Source organism: Carcharhinus amblyrhynchos, chromosome 32, assembly GCF_965287045.1.
Source record: "Carcharhinus amblyrhynchos chromosome 32, sCarAmb.v2.hapA, whole genome shotgun sequence".
In the NCBI taxonomy this organism is placed as follows: domain Eukaryota; kingdom Metazoa; phylum Chordata; class Chondrichthyes; order Carcharhiniformes; family Carcharhinidae; genus Carcharhinus; species Carcharhinus amblyrhynchos.
The window spans coordinates 19,952,903-19,973,873 of NC_137355.1; the positions used below are offsets into that span (position 1 = coordinate 19,952,903).

Sequence of the window (20,971 nt, forward strand, 5' to 3'; positions counted from 1 at the left end):
CTGGTAAACCTTTGCTGCACTCCCTCTACAGCACAGGCATCCTTCCTCAGATAAGGACACCAAAACTGCACACACTACTCCGGATGTGACCTAAGTGGGTGGCACAGTGGTTAGCACTGCTGCCTCATAGCGCCAGGGACCCAGGTTTGATTCCCAGTTTGGGTCACTGTCTGTGTGGAGTTTGCAAGTTCTCCCCGTGTCTGCGTGGGTTTCCTCCGGGTGCTCTGGTTTTCTCCCACATTCTGAAAGACATGCTGGTTAGGGTGCATTGACCCGAACAGGCCCTGGAGTGTGGCGACTAGGGGAATCTCGCAGTAACTTCATTGCAGTGATGATGTAAGCCTCACTTGTGACTAATAAATTTTTCACCAACATCCTCTAAAACTGCAACAAAACATCCCTATCCCTATACTCAAATCCTCCCACTACGAAGGCCAACATGCCACTTGCCTTCTTTACCGCTTACTTCCAGTGACTGATGCACGAACACACCAAGGTCTCACTGAGTGTCCACCTCTCTTAACTTACACCCATTCAAACAATCAAAGGGAAGTAGCAAGCTACTGAAGAGACTTTTTTGAAAGCTAGATAGTGCATTCGAAAGGTTAAGTACAACTCCACACTCAGGGTAAAGACATCAGCCAGCTGACATGATGTGGCGAAAGGACCAACATTGCCAGCTGAATGCATACGTGGCTAAAGAATGCCAGTAAAGATCCATATCGGGATCCATCTCAGAAGCTTGTATGCCTGGAGATCTCTGTAATACCTGGATTAGCAGACAGAGCTCACAGTGCAAGGCTGAGTCTGCCAGCAACCAGCAATAAGGAAGCAATTCAGAGGAGCGAAAGGGAGATAAGACAGATAGGTAGTATTCAGAATAGCATCTGCAAATTGCTTAACCAAACAACATTGGAATGTGAGTAAAGCCTTCCCTACGTGACTGACAGCATATAAATATTGGATGGTTAGTCAGCTGTCTGGACTCTGCCCTAGAGGCCCTTCTCTGAGCTCATGCTCTCCCAATGCAATGGATAATAAATGATCATTCGGTACTGAGTCTCCTGAGATAATTTTGCATCATAATCAGTTCCACAGCAGAGAGCAGAAGGGAGATAAGAAGGGGTTTACAACATACACAAGGCCACAAACAAATAAAAGAAATATGTTACATTTTATTGTACCCCAACAAGGTGCCCATGAAGAAAACATAAAAGATTTTCATATCCTGGGAAAGATAAATTTCAAAAGAATCAATGAGGATAATGGGAAAAAATAAAAACGGAAAGGAAAGCATTTAAAATGAGATCGAGAGCTGTGTTTTTTTTGGGGGCAGGGAGGGAAGCACGCTCTGTGTGAAAAAACTGTCCCTCTGGATCCTTTTGCATCTCTCGCTCTCACCTTAAAGAGTACAAAAAGAGGAGTTGTGATAGCTTGTTCAGTTTCCCTTTAGGATTTGGTTTGCATGGCACTCACCGCCTGTCAGTTCATAACACACACAGCTATGAAACACTTGAGAAGTTTTCTATTAAAAGGTGCTGTATAAACATAGTTTGTCAGTGTTATTGAGAGAGTGGTAGAGAGATAGAGAGGTTTAGTGCCACCAGCGATGCAGCGATTAAAATAGTGGTGTGTACATGGGCTAAGTGAGGAGTGCAGAGATCTCAGAGGATCACAGGGCTAAAGGTTACAGAGAAGAGGAGGGGTGGTGCACAAAGCCACGGAGGTAGTATTGATGTGGGTATAATGATTTTAAAATGAAGGCGTTGTTGGAATGGGAATCAGTGTAGGTCAATAATCACAAGGTGTCGAGGGGTGTGGGGGGAGCACCGGAGAATGACATTGAGATGGAGAATCAGCCATGTTTGATAGTGGGGCAGACTCAAAGGGCCAAATGGCCTACCCTGCTCCTATTTTTGATGTTTCTATCTCAGAGTTATCCCAGATTATTCCCGAGTATGCCCATGCCAACTGGTGCCCCACTTTGTGCCCACCTGGAGTTGCCGCCATGTCCTGTGCATGTGGGAGAGCAGTTTCTTCACAGTGTCGCTTTCAGCGGACATAAGGAGCGTCCGCAAGTTCTCCTGCGGCATCTGCAGGTATTCCTGGGTAAAATGAAGCAGCCAGAAACAGCATCATTATCATCATTGGAATCCGAATCAATCCACAGGCACATCGCCAGCCTCCCGTTCACTGTCAGTGTGGCTGAGGTGGGTCACCTGAGTCACAGCTGAGTGAGTTTAAATCTCTCAGGAGTGGGAATATCCTCCCAATGCAGTACTGAGGGAGTTCTGCATTGTTGAGGTGCCTTTCGGATGCAATGCCAAATGGGGCCCCTGTCTTCCCTCTCAGCAGCTGAAGTCAACATCCTGACCAGAAACTCAACAGGACTCACCACGTAAACACAGTGGCTACAGGAGCAGGTTAGAGGCTGGGAATACTGCGGCGAGTAACTCAGCTCCAGACTCGCCAAAGCCTCTCCACCATCTACAAGGCACAAGTCAGGAGCCTGATGGAATACTCTCCACTTGCCTGGATGGGTGCAGCTCCAATAACACTCAGGAAGCTCGACACCATCCAGGACAAAACAGCCCCAACTGATTGGCAACACATCCACAATCATCCATTCTCTCCATCAGCGACGCACAGTATGGTGGCACAGTGATCAGCACTGCTGCCTCAATTCCAACCTCAGGTCACTGTCTGTGTGGTATTTGCACATTCTCCCCGTGTCTGCGTGGGTTTTCTCCGGGTGCTCCGGTTTCCTCCCACAGTCCAAAGATGTGCGGGTTAGGTTGATTGACCGTACTAAATCGACCCTTAGTGTCAGGGAGATTAGCAAGGTAAATATGTGGGGTTATGGGAATAGAGCCTGAGTGGGATTGTGGTCGGTGCAGACTCGATGGGCCAAACAGCCTCCTTTTGCACTGTAGGGGATTCTAACTCTGAGTACCAGCCGTGTGTACCATCTACAAGGTGCACTGCAGCAACTCACCAAAGATCCTTAAACAACACCTTCCAAACCCATGACCACTTCCATCTAGAAGGACAAGGGCAGCAGATACATGGGTTCCCCTCCAAGCCACTCACCATCCGGACTTGGAAATACATCACCGTTCCTTCGCAGTCGCTGGGTCAAAATCCTGGCATTCCCTCCCTAACGGCACTGTGGGTCAACCTACAGCACGTGGACTGCAGCGATTCAAGGCAGCTCACCACCACCTTCTCAAGGGGTAACTAGGGATGGGCAATAAAGCTGGCCCAGCCAGCAACCCCCATGGCACATGAATGAATGAAAAGAGGTAAAAGATCCCAAGGCACTTGCAGCCATAGATAGAATGGGGGGGATGGGGCAACATTGCAAAGAATAATGGAACGTTGTTGATGTGGGATCTTGCTGTGCATAAATTAGCTCACAAGTTTCCTCCATTCCAATAGTATCTACTTTTCAGAAGTATTTCTGGCGTAGAAGCGTTTCTATATTTGTATATACTTATATCGAAGAATTTCTATATTTAGCGACAGTGTGGCAGAGCACTGCTGCTTTACAGCATCAGGGATCCGGTTCAGTTCCCGGCTCGGGTCACTGTCTGTGTGGAGTCTGCATGTTCTCCCCATGTCTGCATGGGTTTCCTCTGGGTGCTCCAGTTTCCTCCCACATTCTGGTTAGGGGCATTGCTGGTTAGGGGCTTTGACCCAAACAGGTGCCGGAGTGTGGTGACTAGGGGAATTTCACAGTAACTTCATTGCAGTGTTAATGTAAGCCTTACTTGTGACTAATAAATAAACTTTAACTTTATTTAATTGGCTCTATGTCGCTTTGAGATACCCTGAGGTTGTAAAAGGTGTTTATTTTTCTTTGTGGCTCCCGATGGCTTGTTGCACCTTTGTAATCGTGAACAAGACCACTGACCTCAGGATTAAAAGCGCAGTAATGTGTGGGGTTGGGATGGAACCGGGGCAGCGTCTGACACTCTGAATAACACAAAATCCAGCTTCCTCAATGGCCCGTGCTCCCTCTACTGGACAGCTCATGCACATCAGGGACATGGTCAGGATGTGAACTGCGATGAGCTCTGTGGTTGAATAGGCCAGTGATATATCCACACTGCCCAAAACAAAAAATTGTCTGACATCCCAAAAGCACGTGGGCTTCAGCCTAACCGGAGAGAGAAAACTAAGTGATTTATCCCACAACATCTACTGATTAATAGTTAATTAGGAATTACATTTAATAATTTAAGAGCCGCTTGAGTGATCAAAGTGGCTGTCTTAAAGGTAGCTCACAGCAAACTCTGCTGTTTTGCATGCTGGTATTTTATTTATTTTTTTTCACCTATTTATGCGTGAATTCAGCGACTGTCATTTGAGTGATGGCAGCTTTTATTGAAGAAAGCTCACTGAGTATTTGAACTTGGAGGAGTTCTCATTAAGAGAATGATTTGACAGAATTCCCTCACCACTGAATACAAGGGGAAGCTGGATCAACACTGGGGAGGACGATGTGTTCTACAGGTGAATATCCATTTACTGAAAGAGACGGATGATGATATTGTGTGGTTCACAACTGTTGCATTGAGACACTGATGTTCAGTTTCTGAATCCAATGTTACTCCCATCCTGGGCTCTGAAGTACAGACTTACTGAGCATTACCTGCTTGTAATTTACTCTGAAGCTAGTCCCCTTACAGGGAGTTTCATTCCTAACATTGTCAGGGTGGGTTGAGATGAGGTAGTGGGGAAAGGAGTCTCCTATGGAGCATAAACACCAGTATAGACCAGTTGGGCTAAATGGCCCGTTTCTGAGCTGTAAATACTCTGCATTATAGAATCCCTTCAGTGCAGAAGGAGGCCATTCAGCCCATCGAAACCGAGAAAATGCTGGAAAATTTCAGCTGGTCTGGAAGCATCTATAAGGAGAGAAAAGAGCTGATGTTTCGAGTCCCGATGACCCTTTGTCAAAGCCCATCGTGTCTGCACCAACAACAATCCCACCCAGACCCTATTCTCATAGCACCACGCATTTACCCTCTTAATCCTCCTGACACTAAGGGGCAAATTAGCATGGCCAATCAACCTAACCTGCACATCTTTGGACTATGGGAGGAAACCGGAGAAACCCACGCAGACACAGGAAGAACGTGCAGATTCCATACACACAGTGCCCCAAGACAGGAATCGAATCTGGATCCCTGGTGCAGTGAAGTAGCAGTGCTAACCACTGTGCCACCGTGCTAGCTCCATGTGTGTCAATATTACAACACTGTCGACATTCTGGAGTATCCTGATGTGAAAGCTGTTATAAAAGTGTTCTCTTACCTGAAAAAGAACTCTTAGAGCTGGTGAATCATCTTCACTCTGTAGCATATCCCAGAGGACTGGCTGTGGGGATAGGACAGGTGAGATTGCATCAATATTTTACAGAATAAAGTTGACAGTTATGGGGGAATTTTTCCATACTGCCCACCACAGGAAGCATAGCAGGGACCACGCAAAGATCCGTTGACTTTGGGCGGGATTTTCCGGTTTTGGGGTGAGAACAGCTGGAGAATTCCGCCCTCAATCAGAGATCCTGCTTTCCCGCTCCAGTCTCTGTCCTTTCTGAAGGTACTAATGTTCCAGGATGCAGTTCCTGGTCTATCAGTGAGTCCTCTGGTGCCTCGTTCTTCAGGTAAATTCTAAGGAAATTTGGCATGTCAGCTAGGACTCTCACTAACTTTTACAGATGCACCATAGAAAGCATTCTTTCTGGTTGTATCACAGCTTGGGTACGGCTCCTGCTCTGCCCAAGACCTTAAGGAACTACAAAAGGACATGAATACAGCCCAATCCATCACACAAACCAACCTCCCATCCACTGACTCTGTCTACATTTTCCACTGCCTCAACAAAGCAGCCAGAATAATTAAGGACCCCACTCACTCCAGACATTCTCTCTTCCACCTTCTTCCGTCAGGAAAAAGATACAGAAGTCTGAGGTCACGTACCAACCGACTCAAGAACAGCTTCTTCCCTGCTGCCATCAGACTTTTGAATGGTCCTACCTCGCATTAAGTTGACCTTTCTCTACACCCTAGCTATGACTGTAACACTACACTCTGCACTCTCTCCTTTCCTTCTCTATGAATGGTATGCTTTGTCTGTATAGCGCGCAAGAAACAATACTTTTCACTGTATGTTAATACATGTCACAATAATAAATCAAATCAAATCAGGTGCGAGTGTAGAGTGGATGGTGAACATTGCCAGGCTATTTAGATGCTGGGAGCAAGACCCCTGGGCAGTACTCGAACGTCAGGTGTAAAAAGGATTGCGCTCAAACACAACGCGTTGAATTTCATGTCAAAACACAGCACCTTTGTTCACACGTAAAACATTAACTCCTGACAAAGATTCAGGGTTTCTTCCCAAACCCCCGTGTGAATCAGTGCCTTTGGAAGGAGCAGGGATTCTCAGTGACATGAGAGCTGTGACATTATGAGCAGTTTATCCTACAGTTTGAAGGATATACCAGGTTAGGATGCGTTGCCCATGCTAAATTCTCCCTCCGCGTACCCGAACAGGCGCTGGTGTGTGGGAACTAGGGGTTTTTCATAGTAACTTTATTGCACTGTAAGCCTACTTGTGACACTAATAAATAAACTTTAAATTAAGTTTGAATGGCTGTCTTGTATTAAACCAAGGACCCTGCCTGCCCTCTCAACTGGAGGTTAAAGGACCCCGTGGCACTCTTTTGGAGGAGACCAGGAAAGTTGCCCTTGGTGTACTGGTCAATATTTAAACCTCGCCAAATATCATCAACAGCTCATTGGCACACAGCTATTAGTGGGATCTTGCTGTGTGCAAACTGGATCACCATGTTTCCTGCATTATGAATACGAGTATACTTTTAAGAAATACCTCATTGGTTGTAAAACATCCTAAGGATGTGAGAGGTGCTATATAAATGCAAGTCTCACTTCCATCCTGTTCAGAGAAATCAGCATTTGTAACAGATGACAGGACAATATCGCCAAGAAATAGGTTACAACTCCAAAGGTTATCAGTCTAACATTTTGTGCTAAGTTCCATCGTTCTGATGGAGTATGCTACATTCAAACAATATTTTATGAGATGATCACACATTTTCCTGGGGAAATGTTAATTGTGCTGTTACAGAGTGAGGGACATGCATTAATTATTTAGCTTACAAACTGAGGGAAGTGAAGTTAGTGAAATATCACAATTTGTGTCATTCTTTACTACAAGGGGAGGCGATGGCCTAGTGGTATTATCACTAGATTATTAATCCAAAAGCTCTGCTAATGTTCTAGGGACCCGGGTTCGAATCCCACCATGGCAGACGGTGAAATTTGAATTCAAAAAGATCTGGAATTATGAATCTACTGATGACCATGAAACCATTGTCAGAAAAACCCATCTGGTTCACTAAAGCCCTTTAGGGAGGGAAATCTGCTGTCCTTACCCGGTCTGGCCTACATGTGACTCCAGAACCACAGCAATGTGGCTGACTCTCAAATGTCCTCTGAAATGACCTAGCAAGCCACTCAGTTCAAGGGCAACTAGGGATGGGCAATAAATGCTGGCCCAGTCAGCGACACCCATGTCCCATGAATGAATTTAAAAAAAAACTTGCTTGCCTTAAAATATTCACCATTATATATTTTTTAATTTACAGAATGGATACCTGATTAATGTTATTTTTAATCATCTGCACAAACCAAACACAGGCCTGGGAGATTGATGGATCTCAAATTGTTTTCCCGTTAATTCTTGGCCATCTCTACCAACCCATCTTGTGACCATAATCTTGAACTCACGAAGAAATCAATGTGTCTGTGATGGTTCTTTAAGAGCTATCCAGGTAGTCTGACCTCTTGTCCCTTAGCCTGATAAATTATTCCCCATGTGGTTTTTAACCAATTCCTTTCAAAGTTACAATTGAATCTTCCATTGCTGTTTCAGCGAGTGTGTTCCAGATCACAACAACTCATTGTGTAAAAATAATCTTCACTTTGTACCGCCCCCAACATTTGACCATTTTCACAATGATGTCAAAACTGTGTTCTCTGGTTACCAGCTCTCGTGCCAGAGAAACAGCTTTGCCTTACTTATCCCTCATGACATTAAATTTCCCCTTAACCTTCTTGGTTCTGAAAAAACAATCCCAGCTTCTCCACAATTGAAGTCCCAGGTACAATTCTGGTAAATCTCCCCTGCACCGTCTCCAAGACCTGGACATCCTTCCAAAAGTGCAGTGCCACAGAATTCAAAACTTATAGCCGAAGCTTTCGGTATATAAGTATCGGTCATTGAGGCGATGTTATCATTAAGTTCAAACAGGACAAACTGATAAAGGTCTGGGACGGCTGGGACTCGAGAAGCCTTACCCCAGTGACGCTTTACTGATGAGTCTTACTGGAAAAGCAGTGTGAAGATTTGGTAGTAAAAAGCAGTAGCTAGTTGGGGTCTTGTGTTCAATTCTGGGCACCAGTGGGATGGCATGGTGACACAGCGGTTAGCACTGCTGCTTCACAGCGCCAGGGACCTGGGTTTGATTCCCGGCTTGGGTCACTTGTGTGTGGAGTTTGCACGTTCTCCCCGTGTCTGTGTGGGTTTCCTCGGGTGCTCCGGTTTCCTCCCACACTCCAAAGATGTGCACGTTAGGTAGATTGGCCATGCTAGACTCTCCTTCAGTGTATCTAGAGAGGCGCCAGAGTGTGGCAACAAGGGGATTTTCACAGTAACTTCATTGCCATGTTAATGAGAGCCTTACTTGTGACAGTAATAAATAACCGTTAAAAAACAAGGTGTAGGAAGGAAGTCCTTGGGGAGAGGTTTTACCAGAATGATGAGGGACTTCTGTTTTGTGGAGCGATTTGGGAAGCTGGGATTGTTCTCCTAAAAGAAAGTTGAGGGGAGATTCATTCGAGGTGGCACTGACATTATTGTACCCTATTGCTTACACTGAAGCAGTTGAGAAGATCGTTTTTAAGGGCTCCATCTGTCTCCTCCTTCAAGTAACTGTCAACAGTCTGTAAAATACTGATGGAAGCATTGGGATTAAACAAGGCCCAGAACGAAGCATTGTCCGATAAGCTGGACAGGAGAACAGCTTCACTCAATACCTCCTGGACCTCCTCATTGCTGCGGCCAAGGCTGGAAAAATCCAGGATGTAATCAAAGACTTGGAGAATGTAGTTGGCGTTTGCTATCCAGCTGAAAGCCTGCTCGTCACACTGGTTAAAACGGTTCAGAAGGTCCATCAGGAAGGCAGTCGGGTTTTTACAAAGTTGAGTTGTGTTGAAGCTCAGAGGGATAGGCAGCTTGTCCAGCCAATGACGGATCAAACACTCTCCATCCGGCGGAGGGGGGTTGGAGGCCGCGCAGTAGTTTACAATCCAGGGGTGGAGTTGAGAGACAATAGAATAAAGAGTGGCATTTCGGCAAATGGCCTCCTTTAAGCCCTCAGCATCCTGATCTTTACAGGTTGCTAGAAGGTTGCCATTGAGGAACATCTTGTACGACCATGATTTGTAATCACATTTTAATGGAGTGTTTCCAGCAATCAAAGTATTCAGCTCCTCCCGGAACTGATCCAGCAGGTTGCAAAACTGAGTTAACCAGGACATGGTGCGTTCATCCACCTTTAGAGACGTCCCATTGGTACAGATATTGTGGATGTGAGCTGTGGCATTCCCAAAGATACACTCCTGCAGATCATTGATGGTGACATTTGAAATTTCAAACAGTCCGTGACAATCGGTATTGGAATGGTGTAGGCCCTCTAAGCTGCTGGTGGTATGTGCACAGAGGAGACTGCCCCTATCACTAGACCCAGTTCTGGTTCTCGGTAAGGTATAGTTGGAGCAGAGCTCCCTGATGTACTCAACGCCAAGGTGAAGGATGCATTCCTGAACCTCGTCCAGCTCAATACTCGAACTCCGAAACACGAGGTCACATCTGTCGTAAACAATATTTCTTTCTTTAGAGGGAGTCGATAACCGTGAACAGACCTGGTTAATCCAGGGCTCACTCACACCCACATGCTTCAGGAACCTCATCTGAGAACAGAAGTGGTGGATGTAATCAGTTCCATTCTTATTGTCCACAATCACTGAGATCTCTTCCAGCTTCAGTCCATTTATTTGGCTACAAAGATTAATGATCAGCCTTTTGTCTCCAACTACACTCTTCAGGAAGGTTTCATTGGAGCAGAGCTTGTGGATATAATCTGTACTATTGCCCAGCAGACACCTGCTGATATCTTCTGGGTCTATCTTTGAAATGGTGGACAGCCTGTCACAATTACTGGCGCCAGCTTCCCTTGACCCGCTCTGAAGCCTGGCGCAGAGGTGGAGAATCCAGGGCTGGTTGAAGTCTTTCCGACTCAACAGGGAGCTGTTGCTGCACACAGTGATGTTGAACTCCGAGGTGTAAAACTGCCGACAGACCTGAACCCAGTAAAGATCTTCCTCAACTGCGGAAAAGTACCAGGCAGCATCTGAGCAGGCAACGCTGAGATCTGGGGGTGTCTGTGTCACGGCTGCGGTGTGGTTGGAGAGGTTGCAGTACAGATAGAGGGTGAAGTTGGAGATCCCTGGTAACCTGGGCATGGAGTCATTGCAAACAGCTTCCAGTGTGCCAGCGCTGGCAAAGTCACTGGCATCTTGAACAGACTGCTCTGATCTCTTGGAAACGTCGTGGGACTTCTTCTGTCTGTCTCGGACTTTCTCACCTGGCTGGTTACAAGCTAGAAAAGGTGTTTCAGTCAAAGTTCCTTGTGAACTGAATCCCAGTGTTGGAATGTTCCACGTGATGTTGTTTCTGATCCCCCTGGATATGAAATATAAAAACAAGGCACGGAGACAGATCCAAATATCCTAAACAGGGAGACACCGGGGGCACTTTCACAACACGTTCACCTGCAGGTCAAGGTGAATGATTCTCAAAACATAAATGATATACACAAAATTCAACTACTGGAGCACAACCTGTTAGAACGTAACCGGTGACAACTTTGTGTCGGATGAAATGTGACCAATGATAACAAGCTGTAAGGTCAGCTGACCCTGTAAACCATGGAACCAATTACAGAATGATGTGATGGTCAGCTGACTCACTATAAATAAGAACCTGTGTGGAATTGTGTTGAGTTTGGAGTGGCCCAGGGCGAGGCCCCAAGTTTAGAGTAATGAATTATTACGAATTATTATGAATTATTTAATCCTTATTAAACCCTTTCTTTGATTTATAAGTTGGAGTAAGTTGTTGTATTTTTGTTGTCTTCATTTGAAGAGTTCCTTCTGAGGAAACACTACCAAGTTAAAAGCGAGAGGCCAATGAGGCACATTGCTGTCATTCCAAAGTGTTAGCAAAGTGAAAGAAAGAAAATGTATCTCCTAAAACAGTAACACGTAAAAATGCTTATTAACTCTAACCTTAAAATAGCCATCAAAAAAATTCCCAAATCTTAACACATCAGCAACCCAGAATGGGTGGTGGATGGATAGTGTGACCTGGTTTTTGAGGCTATTCACTTGTTCTGAGCCACTGATTCAGGCAGTGAGCTGAAACACCCAAAACAATTTCCTTATTGCAGACAGCAACATGCTCTTTGCCTCTCTAAACCCCAATATTAACCTTGGTCCCAGGGTGAAGGAGAGGTGTTTCCACACCGTCTGTGTGGAGTCTGCACGTTCTCCCCATGTCTGAGTGGGTTTACTCCAGGTGCTCCAGTTTCCTCCCACAGTCCGAAAGATGTACGTACGGGTTAGGTGGATCGGCCATGCTAAATTGTGCCTGAATGTCAGGGGGATTGGCTAGGGTAAATGCATGGGGTTATGAAGATAGGACCTGGGTGGGATTGTGGTCGATGCAGACTTGATGGGCCGAATGGCCTCCTTCCGCACTGTAGGGATTCTATGAAACACAATGACCAATGATCAGTGAAAGGATCTTACATTTTGCTTCAGGAAGTAGGACATGCCAATCAGAAGGCAGGCATAGAGTAATAGAGGTTTACTGCATGGAGACAGGCCTTTTGGCCCAACTTGTCCATGCTGCCCCTTTTTCTTTTAAACCCCCTAAGCTAGTCCCAATTGCCCGCGTTTGGCCCATATCCCTCTGTACCCGCCTTACCCATGTAACTGTCTAAATGCTTTTTAAAAAACAAAATTGTACGCGCCTCCACTACTGCCTCTGGCAGTTTTTCCAGGCACTCAGCAGCCAGGAAATGGGATGGGGAAGGGAGAGAGATTTTAAGGAGGTTTCTAATGATGCTGAATGGTTACAGGTAGAATCCCAGACTGTAAGAGCCTATAGTGTGAGGTTAATAATTACCAATAATGGAGCTATAGTCCTTTAGCCTATCAGGCCTAGATTTAAGAATGTGATCATACAATCCCTACTGGTGCAGGAGGTGGCCACTCGGCCCACTGAGCCTGCATGGACAACAATCCCACTCAGGCCCTATCCCTGTAATCCCATGTATTTACCCTACTAATCCCCCTGTCACTAATAGACAATTTAGCATGGCCAATCCACCAAACCACACATCTTTGGACTGTGGGAGGAAACCGGAGCACCTGGAGGAAACCCATGCAGACATGGGGAGAACATGCAAACTCCACACAGACAGTGACACAAGCCCGGAATCGAACCCGAGTCCCTGGCGATGTGAGGCAGCAGTGCTAACCCACTGTGCCACCGGGCTGCCAATGGTGCTGGTGATTTGTAATGTTGTGTTTCTCATTTCAGTGAGTGGCATGTTTTGGAACCACATTTTAATGGGCCATTTCCAGCAAGTCTTCAAAGCTGCTGTGGGTTTACGGGATTGTGAGCAGTGTTCCAGGGGAGGCTGGAGGGCTTTCGGGTCAACCTGGTGATCTTACTGTAAAAGCCAAGGTCCACACACCAGCGGTGAACTTACCACAAAAGAAGCTGCCTCAGATCTCCTGTAAGAAAGAAGAGACAATTGAAGTTTTATCCACAAAGCTTTCCCTCATCACAAAATATTGAAACATGCGGTGGTTAGAGCCATTCGAAATTTTACATACAGACAGGAAGTGTGTCAGGCAAGGGGTGGGGGGGACGCGGGGGGGGGGGGTGGGGTTTGGGTTGGGGGGAGGGGAGCAAGGCTCACTTAAATGTTACAGAGAATGAGAAATTCTAATTGTGAAGCCACAATCAAAAAAAAATGGATCTTTATTTTTACAAGACAAAGGGAAGGTGGGTTATTAAAAATTGGAGATTCCATACAGTCATAAATGAGGTTTACAGCATGGAAACAGGCCCTTCGGCCCAACTTGTCCATGTCACTTATCACTCAATTGTCCACATTTGACCCATATCCCTTTATACCCACCTTATCCACGTAACTGCCTCAACACTTTTAAAAAGGCAAAGTTGTACCCGTCTCTACTACTACCTCAGGCAGCTCATTCCAGATGCTCACCGCCCTCTGAGTGAAAACGTTGCCTCTCTGGACATTTTTCATCTCTCCCCTCGCATCTTAAACCCACGCCCCCTCGTTTTAGACTCCCCTACCTTTGGGAACAGATGTTGACTATCTAGCTGATCGATGCCCCTCAGTAGAAAGGCAGCACAAATTCAAAATGACCACAAACATTCACTCCCTCCACCACGGTTGTAGAGGCAGCTGTTTGTACCGACTATAGGATGCAGCAATTTGCCCAGGTTCTTTAAGAGATCATCTTCCAAACTCACGACTGCCACCATCTAAAAGGAGAAGGATGGCAGACACATGGGAACACCACCATCTCCCTTCAAGTCACATGCCATCCTGACTTGGAAATATATCATCATTCCTTCTCTGTCGCTGGGAAAAAGTCCTGGAACACCACACGGACTGCAACAGTTCAAGGTGATAACTCACCACCACCTTCTCAAGAGCAACTAGGGATGGGCAACAAATGCTGGACTAGCCCACATCCTGTAAATTAATTTTTTTTTTAATTTGCTCATAATAGGACAGCAGGGTGACACAACACTGCTGCCTCACAGTGCCCAGGGACCCGGGTTCAATTCCCAGCTTGGATCACTGTCTGGAGTTTATACTTCTCCCCATGTCTGCGTGGGTTCCCTCCCACACTCTAAAGATATGCAGGTTAGGTGAATTGGCCGTGCTAAATTGCCCCTTAGTGATAGGGGGACTAGCTAGGGTAAATAGGGCCTGGATGGGATTGTTGTTGGTGGAGGCTCAATGGGCTGAATGGCCTCTTTCTGCACTGGAGGGATTCTATAACTCTAAGGATCAGTCTACCACTCTCAGTGCAGTACTGAGGGGGTGCTGCACTGCTGGCTTTTGAACGAGGCATGAAACTGAGATCAGCCAACCTCTCGATCGACGCAAATGATTCTGAGGCACAATTTTGAAAAGCAGGGGGGTTCTCAGATACTCAGGACCAATATTTATCACTGGACTAATATCACAAAAGCGGATTTTCATTATCACATGTGTGGGGGCTGCCTGGGTGCCAGCGGCATAAGAGCCTAAGAAATAGGAGCAGGAGTAGGCCATCTAACCCCTCGAGCCTGCCCCGCCATTCAATAAGATCATGGCTGATCTGAAGTGGATCAGTTCCACTTTCCCGCTTTCTCCCCATAACCCTTAATCCCCTCTCTTATCAAAAACCCATCAACCCGCGTCTTAAATATATTTAGCGAGGCAGCCTCCACCACTTCAACGGGCAGAGAATTCCAGAGATTCACCACCCTTTGAGTGAAGAAGTTCCTCCTCAACTCCGTTCTAAACTGCACCCCCCTTATCTTGAGGCTGTGCCCCCTAGTCCTGCTGTCCTTTCTGAGTGGGAAGAATCTCTCGACCTCTACCCTATCCATCCCATTCATCATCTTATACGTGTCTATAAGATCTCCCCTCATCCTTCTAAACTCCAACGAGTACAGACCATCTATTTAGCCTCTCTTCATAGTTCAACCCCCTCATCTCCGGTATCAGTCTAGTAAACCCCTCCAAGGCCAAAATATTCTTGCGTAAGTGCAGTGACCAAAACTGCACACAGTACTCCAGCTGCGGCCTCACCAATGCCCTATACAGCTGCAGCAAGACCTCCCTACTTTTATATTCAATCCCCCTCGCTATGAAGGCCAGCATCCCATTCGCCTTTCTGACCACCTGCTGCACCTGCAGACTGGGTTTTTGCAACTCATGCACAAGGACCCCCAGGTCCCTCTGCACCGTAGCATGCTGCAGCTTTTCGTCCTTTAAATAGTAATCCCTCCTGCTATTATTCCTGCCAAAGTGGATAACCTCACACCTGCTAACATTATACTCCATCTGCCAGGTCCTCGCCCACTTGCTCAGCCTATCCAGATCCCTCTGCAGACTCTCCACACCCTCCACGCAATTTGCTTTTCCACTTATCTTGGTGTCATCAGCAAATTTCGACACCCTACACTCAGCTCCCTCCTCCAGATCATCTATATAAATGGTAAATAGCTGAGGCCCCAGCACCGACCCCTGGGGCACTCCACTAGTTACCAACCGCCAATCAGAATAGCACCCATTGATGCCAACTCTCTGCCTCCTATTAGACAGTAAAAAGTCTGACAACACCAGGTTTTAGTCCAACCTATTTATTTGATAATATACTCACAAGCTTTCGAGGGGACTGCCTCTTCGTCAGGTGAATGGAGAGTTCTGGCCTCAGACAGAGCATATAAAGCACAGACAGTTTAGAGATTACTGATTAGAATGCGAATCCTTACACCTAACCTGCTGTTCAAGACAGGTTAGGTGTAAGGATTCGCATTCTAATCAGTAATCTCTAAACTGTCTGTGCTTTATATGCTCTGTCTGAGGCCAGAACTCTCCATTCACCTGACGAAGGGACTAACCCGAAAGCTTGTGAGTATATTATCAAATAAATAGGTTGGACTAAAACCTGGTGTTGTCAGACTTTTTACTGTGTTTACGCCAGTCCAACGCCGGCATACCCACATCATCCTATTAGACAACCAATCCTCTATCCACGCTAACACCTTACCCCCAACTCCATGCCCCCTAACCTTCTAACCTACCCCTAAAACATTTCAGAAAATAATTAAAGTCTATTTATTAGTCACAAGTAGGCTTACATTAACACTGCAATGAAGTTACTGTGAAAATCCAAAGGTCACGAAAGGAGCAGATCCTTCTGTTCCAAGAAACATGAAAGAGAAAATTAGACAAAATGTTTTTCAGAAGAGAGATATATTTTGTCACAGGGGACTGTTCAAAAGAGGGAATTGGATAAAAGAACAGAGGGGGGTTTGGGAAGAGTGAGAAAATGTGTGTTCTACAATAGGGTAACATCTGCTGAGAGATCACTTACCCACAGCACATTTCCCATTGCCATCTACCTGAGGGATTCCAATTACAGATGTTACTTCATTTGCCAGCGTGCCCGTCATTCGGGACACTTTCCGCTTAAAGTTGGTGAAGACGGACGTCCCGACCTTTTGCAAAATATTCTGCTTGAGTTCTTCCAGGCCGTCCCACAGGATTTCTTCGTCCCAGGTGGTTTGGGATCGATTTGCTGATCCACTTCTCCTGACACCAGGTTTGGAAAGAATCTGAAGCAAGCTCTGCATCGCGCTGGTTCTTTTCCCAGAGTTCGGACTCTGCGGGGTAGGATTGCGATGACTCTCGGATTCTGGAGATCTATTCCACGGCCGGAACCTCTCAGTCCGCGGTGGTGGGCCGGGGGGCTGGAAATTCACCGCGGACTTCCAGTTTCTGAGGTTAAACAGCTTGGCCAGACCTTCCAGCCAATCTATATTAATGGTACAATCACTCTGCTCCATGAGTGAACAGATTAATTCCTGAATGCCAGCACTGGCTTGTTCATACGTCCCACTCAATAATGCCTGGAAGACCATCTCAACCAGACCAACAATGGCATCCCAGTTCTGCTTCTGCCAAAACCAACTAAAAAGTTGCTGCTCAGTGAAGAAGTCCAAGATTCTTTGTGAAAGTTGAATTAGGCTGTCCAGGTTCCTGCTGGCCCTCAGAGACACAAAGAGACCCTTCAGTCCCACTGTGGCCCTGGGTGGGGGGTCAACTTCCACCCCTCCTGGGTCGAGAACACTCAACGTTAAACTTTCATCTGCCAGCTCCTGGGGGTCGTTGTTCTGTAAATACAATGAGATGTTGTACAGAAAGGCAGACAATCTCTTATTGTCGAGCTTACGCTTGGTGAGGAAGGAGGGCAGACTTCTCTGTGGTAAAGCGCTCAAAGTTTGAAGTCCTCCCACCAGGCTGGAGATGACGGAACGGATACTCTGAGAACCCTTGGTTCCTGATCTTACATCCACAGCAGCCGGTTCCCCTCTTCCTTCTGTAGCACCGGCTCCCATTAGGTGTGCGACATCTTTTAACACTTCCAGGTATAGGTCAATCTTGTTACCTGTAAGATTCAAGTTTAATATTCAGCATCGAGCATTTAGCAAGAGACGAGAGTGTGTGTTGTCATCCAAAACACAGTAACATTGCTTTCATTCTTTATTTGTCCATCCTTCATTTGACAAAGAGCCCCACTGTTCACAGAACATGCAATCCTCCACATTGAGATTATGTTCTCCTCACTCCAGCTTTCCCAGCCATCCCTTTGTGATTCGAGCTCAGTTAGAGTTCCAAACATGCTGTCTACCGTTCAATAAGCCCCCTGACTCTGCTTACAAACATCAGCAATAACCAATCTGACCGTGAGAGACATCACAGCCCAACACCCACACCATCACCCACTCAACATACCGCACCCAGTGCACTGCCAACACCCCCGCCCCACAGCGCACTGCCATCACTGAAAGTGGCAACTCTGGTGGAGAAGGTGGTCAAGACGTTTAATGCAGGCAATTGTGAGGAACTACATTTTGGAAGGACAAACCAAGGTAGAACATACAAGGTGAATGGTAGGACACTGAGGAGTGCAGTAGAACAGAGGGATCTGGGAATACAGATACATAATTCCCTGAAAGTGACATCACAGGTAGATAGGGTTGTAAAGAGTGCTTTTGGTACATTGGCCTTTATAAATCAAAGTATTGAGTAAAAGAGTCGGAATGTTATGGTGAGGTTGTATAAGACATTGGTGAGGCTGAATTTAGAGTATTGTCTGCAGTTTTGGTCACCCAATTACAGGAAGGATATTAATAAATTTGAAAGAGTGCAGAGAAGGTTTACAAGGATATTGCTGGGACTTGAGAAACTGAGTTACAGAGAAGGATTAAATAGGTTAGGACTTTATTTCCTGGGGCGTAGAAGAATGAGGGGAGATTTGATAAAGATGTATAAAATGATGATGGGTATAGATAGAGTGAACGCAAGCAGGCTTTTTCCACTGAGGCTAGGGGAGAAAAGAAACTAGAGGACGTGGGTTAAGGGTGAAAGGAGAAAAGTTTAAAGGGAATATTGGGGGGGGGGGGAGCTTTTTCACGCAGAGAGTGGTGGGAGTGTGGAATGAGCTGCTAGATGAAGTGGTGAAAGCAGGTTCACTTTTAACATTTAAGAAAAACTTGGACAGGTACATGGATGAGAGGGGTGTGGGGGGGATATGGTCCAGGTGCAGGTCAGTGGAACTAGGCAGAGAAATGGTTCAGCACAGACAAGAAGGGCCAAATGGCCCATTTCTGTGCTGTAACGTTCTGTGGTTCTAAAACATACAGCATGCTTGTCTTCATCAGCCGGGGCATTGAGTTTAAAAATTGGGAAGCTGTGTTGCAGCTTTATGGAACCTTAGTTAGGCCACACTTAGAATATAGTCTTCAATTCCGGTCACCACACTACCAGAAGGATGTGGAGACTTTGGAAAAGGGTACAGAAAAGATTTCCCAGGATGTCGCCTGGCATGGCGGGTATTAGCTGTGAGGAGAGGCTGGAGAAACTTGGTTTGTTCTCACTGTGACAGAGGTTGAGGGGAGACCTGATAGAAATCTACAAGATTATGAGAGGCACGGACAGAGTGGATAGTCAGAAACTTTTTCCCAGGGTGGAAGAGTGAATTACTAGGGGGCACAGGTTTAAGGTGCGAGGGGCAAGGGTTAAAGGAGAATTATGAGGCAAGTTTTTTTTACACAGAGGGTGGAGGGTGCCTGGAACTCGCTGCCGAGGGGGATATTGGAAGCAGATACAATAGTGACTTTTAAGAGGTGTCTTGACAAGTACATGAATAGAATGGGAATAGAGGAATATAGTCCCCAGAAGGGTGGAGGTTTTAGCTCAGTCAGGTAGCATGGAGGGTACAGGCTTGGAGGGCCAAAGGGCCTGTTCCTGTGCTGGAATTTTCTTTGTTCTTTTGTTCTTGTTCCCACAGCACACTGCCATTAAAAGCTCTAATGTTTGGGGAAAAGACTAGGAGGGGATTCTCCCCTGGGTCCTAGGGTTGTCTTTTTAATCCCGCTGCCTGCATCACTAAAACACATTATCATAGAATCCTTACAATGCAGGAGGAGGCCATTTGGCCCAACAAGTCTGCAGCAACTGCAATCCCACCCAGGCCTTATCCCTATAACCCACGCAATTACCCTCTTAGACCACTGAGACTAAGGGGCAATTTAGCACGACCAATCCACCCGACCCGCACGTCTTTGGAGTGTGGGAGGAAACCGGAGAACCCGGAGGAGACTCACGCAGACACAGGGAGGACATGCAGACTCCACACAGACAGTCATTTGAGGCTGGAATTGAAGTCAGGCCCCTGGCACTGCGAGGCAGCAGTGCTGACCACTGTGTCACCATGCTGCCCCTGTCTGCTGTCTGCAAATTCACCTCTATGAGTCCTATATTGTAACAGTCATTTCTGTTGAAAAAGGTTTCAATGGTTAGAAAGAAAACACTTGCATTTATATAGTGCCCAATTTGACAAAGTACCTTACAGCCAATTAAATACTTTTGCAGTGAAGTCACTGTTGTAATGTAGGAGACACTGGGATGTCCAGAGATGGTGAGGGGTGCTATAGAAATGCAGGCTCCAATTTACTTTTTATTGTTGCCAGTTGTGTGCTACTAACTTGGCACTGACAACATCTGTCAACTCAACATCTGTCACTCCAAGTCTCATGGCCCTGTACCATGCTGGTTCAGCAATAAATCTCCAGGCCAACGTTACACTCAAAATTTCATATGGAAGCCTGATGAAGTATTTGAATGCATGAACACATGAGAAAGGGGCAGGAGCAGGCCATTCAGCCCCTCAGGCCTGCTCTGCCATTTAATAAGATCATGACTGATCTGATAGTAACCTTAAATCCGCATCCTGTCTATACCCCGATAACCAATCACCCCCCTCGCTTACCAAAAATCTATTGTTAATAAGTGGAGAAAATTAAGATTAAAAAAACAAAGTTAACACAGGGAGCTGATTAGAGGCAGACGGCTGGAGAAATGATGAGGTGCAAATTAGCCTGTGGGTATAGAAGTGATAACTTCAAAGTGGAGAGGTAAGGAAGTTGATGTGGATCTGGGTTGTACATCGCTCCTCACAGAATATATAAAAAAATGCCACTCTGAACCAATACTCTAAATTACCCTTTCCGGGTTTTGAATACTCTTGCATTTAACATTAATGTGATTCATATGCTCTCCACTTTTGCTTTTTAAAATATTATAGACTCTACTTCCATTGGAACTCTTTTCCTGAAAAAACAAAGACTGACAACACTCAAAAAATATTTTGCTTAATGTCCATTTTAAATGGGCGACCACTTACTTTTAAACAGTGACACTTACTTCTAGATTCTATGGTAGGTAGTGTCACTCCAGGTTAAAGTCCAACAGGTTTATTGGATAGCACGAGTTTTCATAGCGTTTCTCCGAAAGCTCGTGCTACCAAATAAACCTGTTGGTTTAACCTGGTGTTGTGAGACTACTTGCTGTGCTTTTCCTAGTCCAACGCTGACAACTCCATACCTAGATTATATAGCAAGAAGAAACATTCTCTCCGCATACACG

At 45.9% G+C, this 20,971-nt stretch overlaps 1 protein-coding gene across 1 annotated transcript in view; it reads right to left on the reverse strand.

Moving 5' to 3' along the window:
- The window catches only part of LOC145360668 (stereocilin), a 68,469-nt gene that overhangs the window by 46,813 nt on the left and 685 nt on the right, over window positions 1-20,971 (reverse strand). The window contains exons 2-6 of the mRNA XM_080216017.1: window positions 16,356-17,429; window positions 12,932-12,956; window positions 8,967-10,836; window positions 5,320-5,382; window positions 1,984-2,105 (exon numbers count right to left, since the gene is read on the reverse strand). Coding sequence (XP_080072143.1) covers window positions 1,984-2,105; window positions 5,320-5,382; window positions 8,967-10,836; window positions 12,932-12,956; window positions 16,356-17,429 — 3,154 coding nt within the window. The remainder of the gene's footprint in view (window positions 1-1,983; window positions 2,106-5,319; window positions 5,383-8,966; window positions 10,837-12,931; window positions 12,957-16,355; window positions 17,430-20,971) is intronic.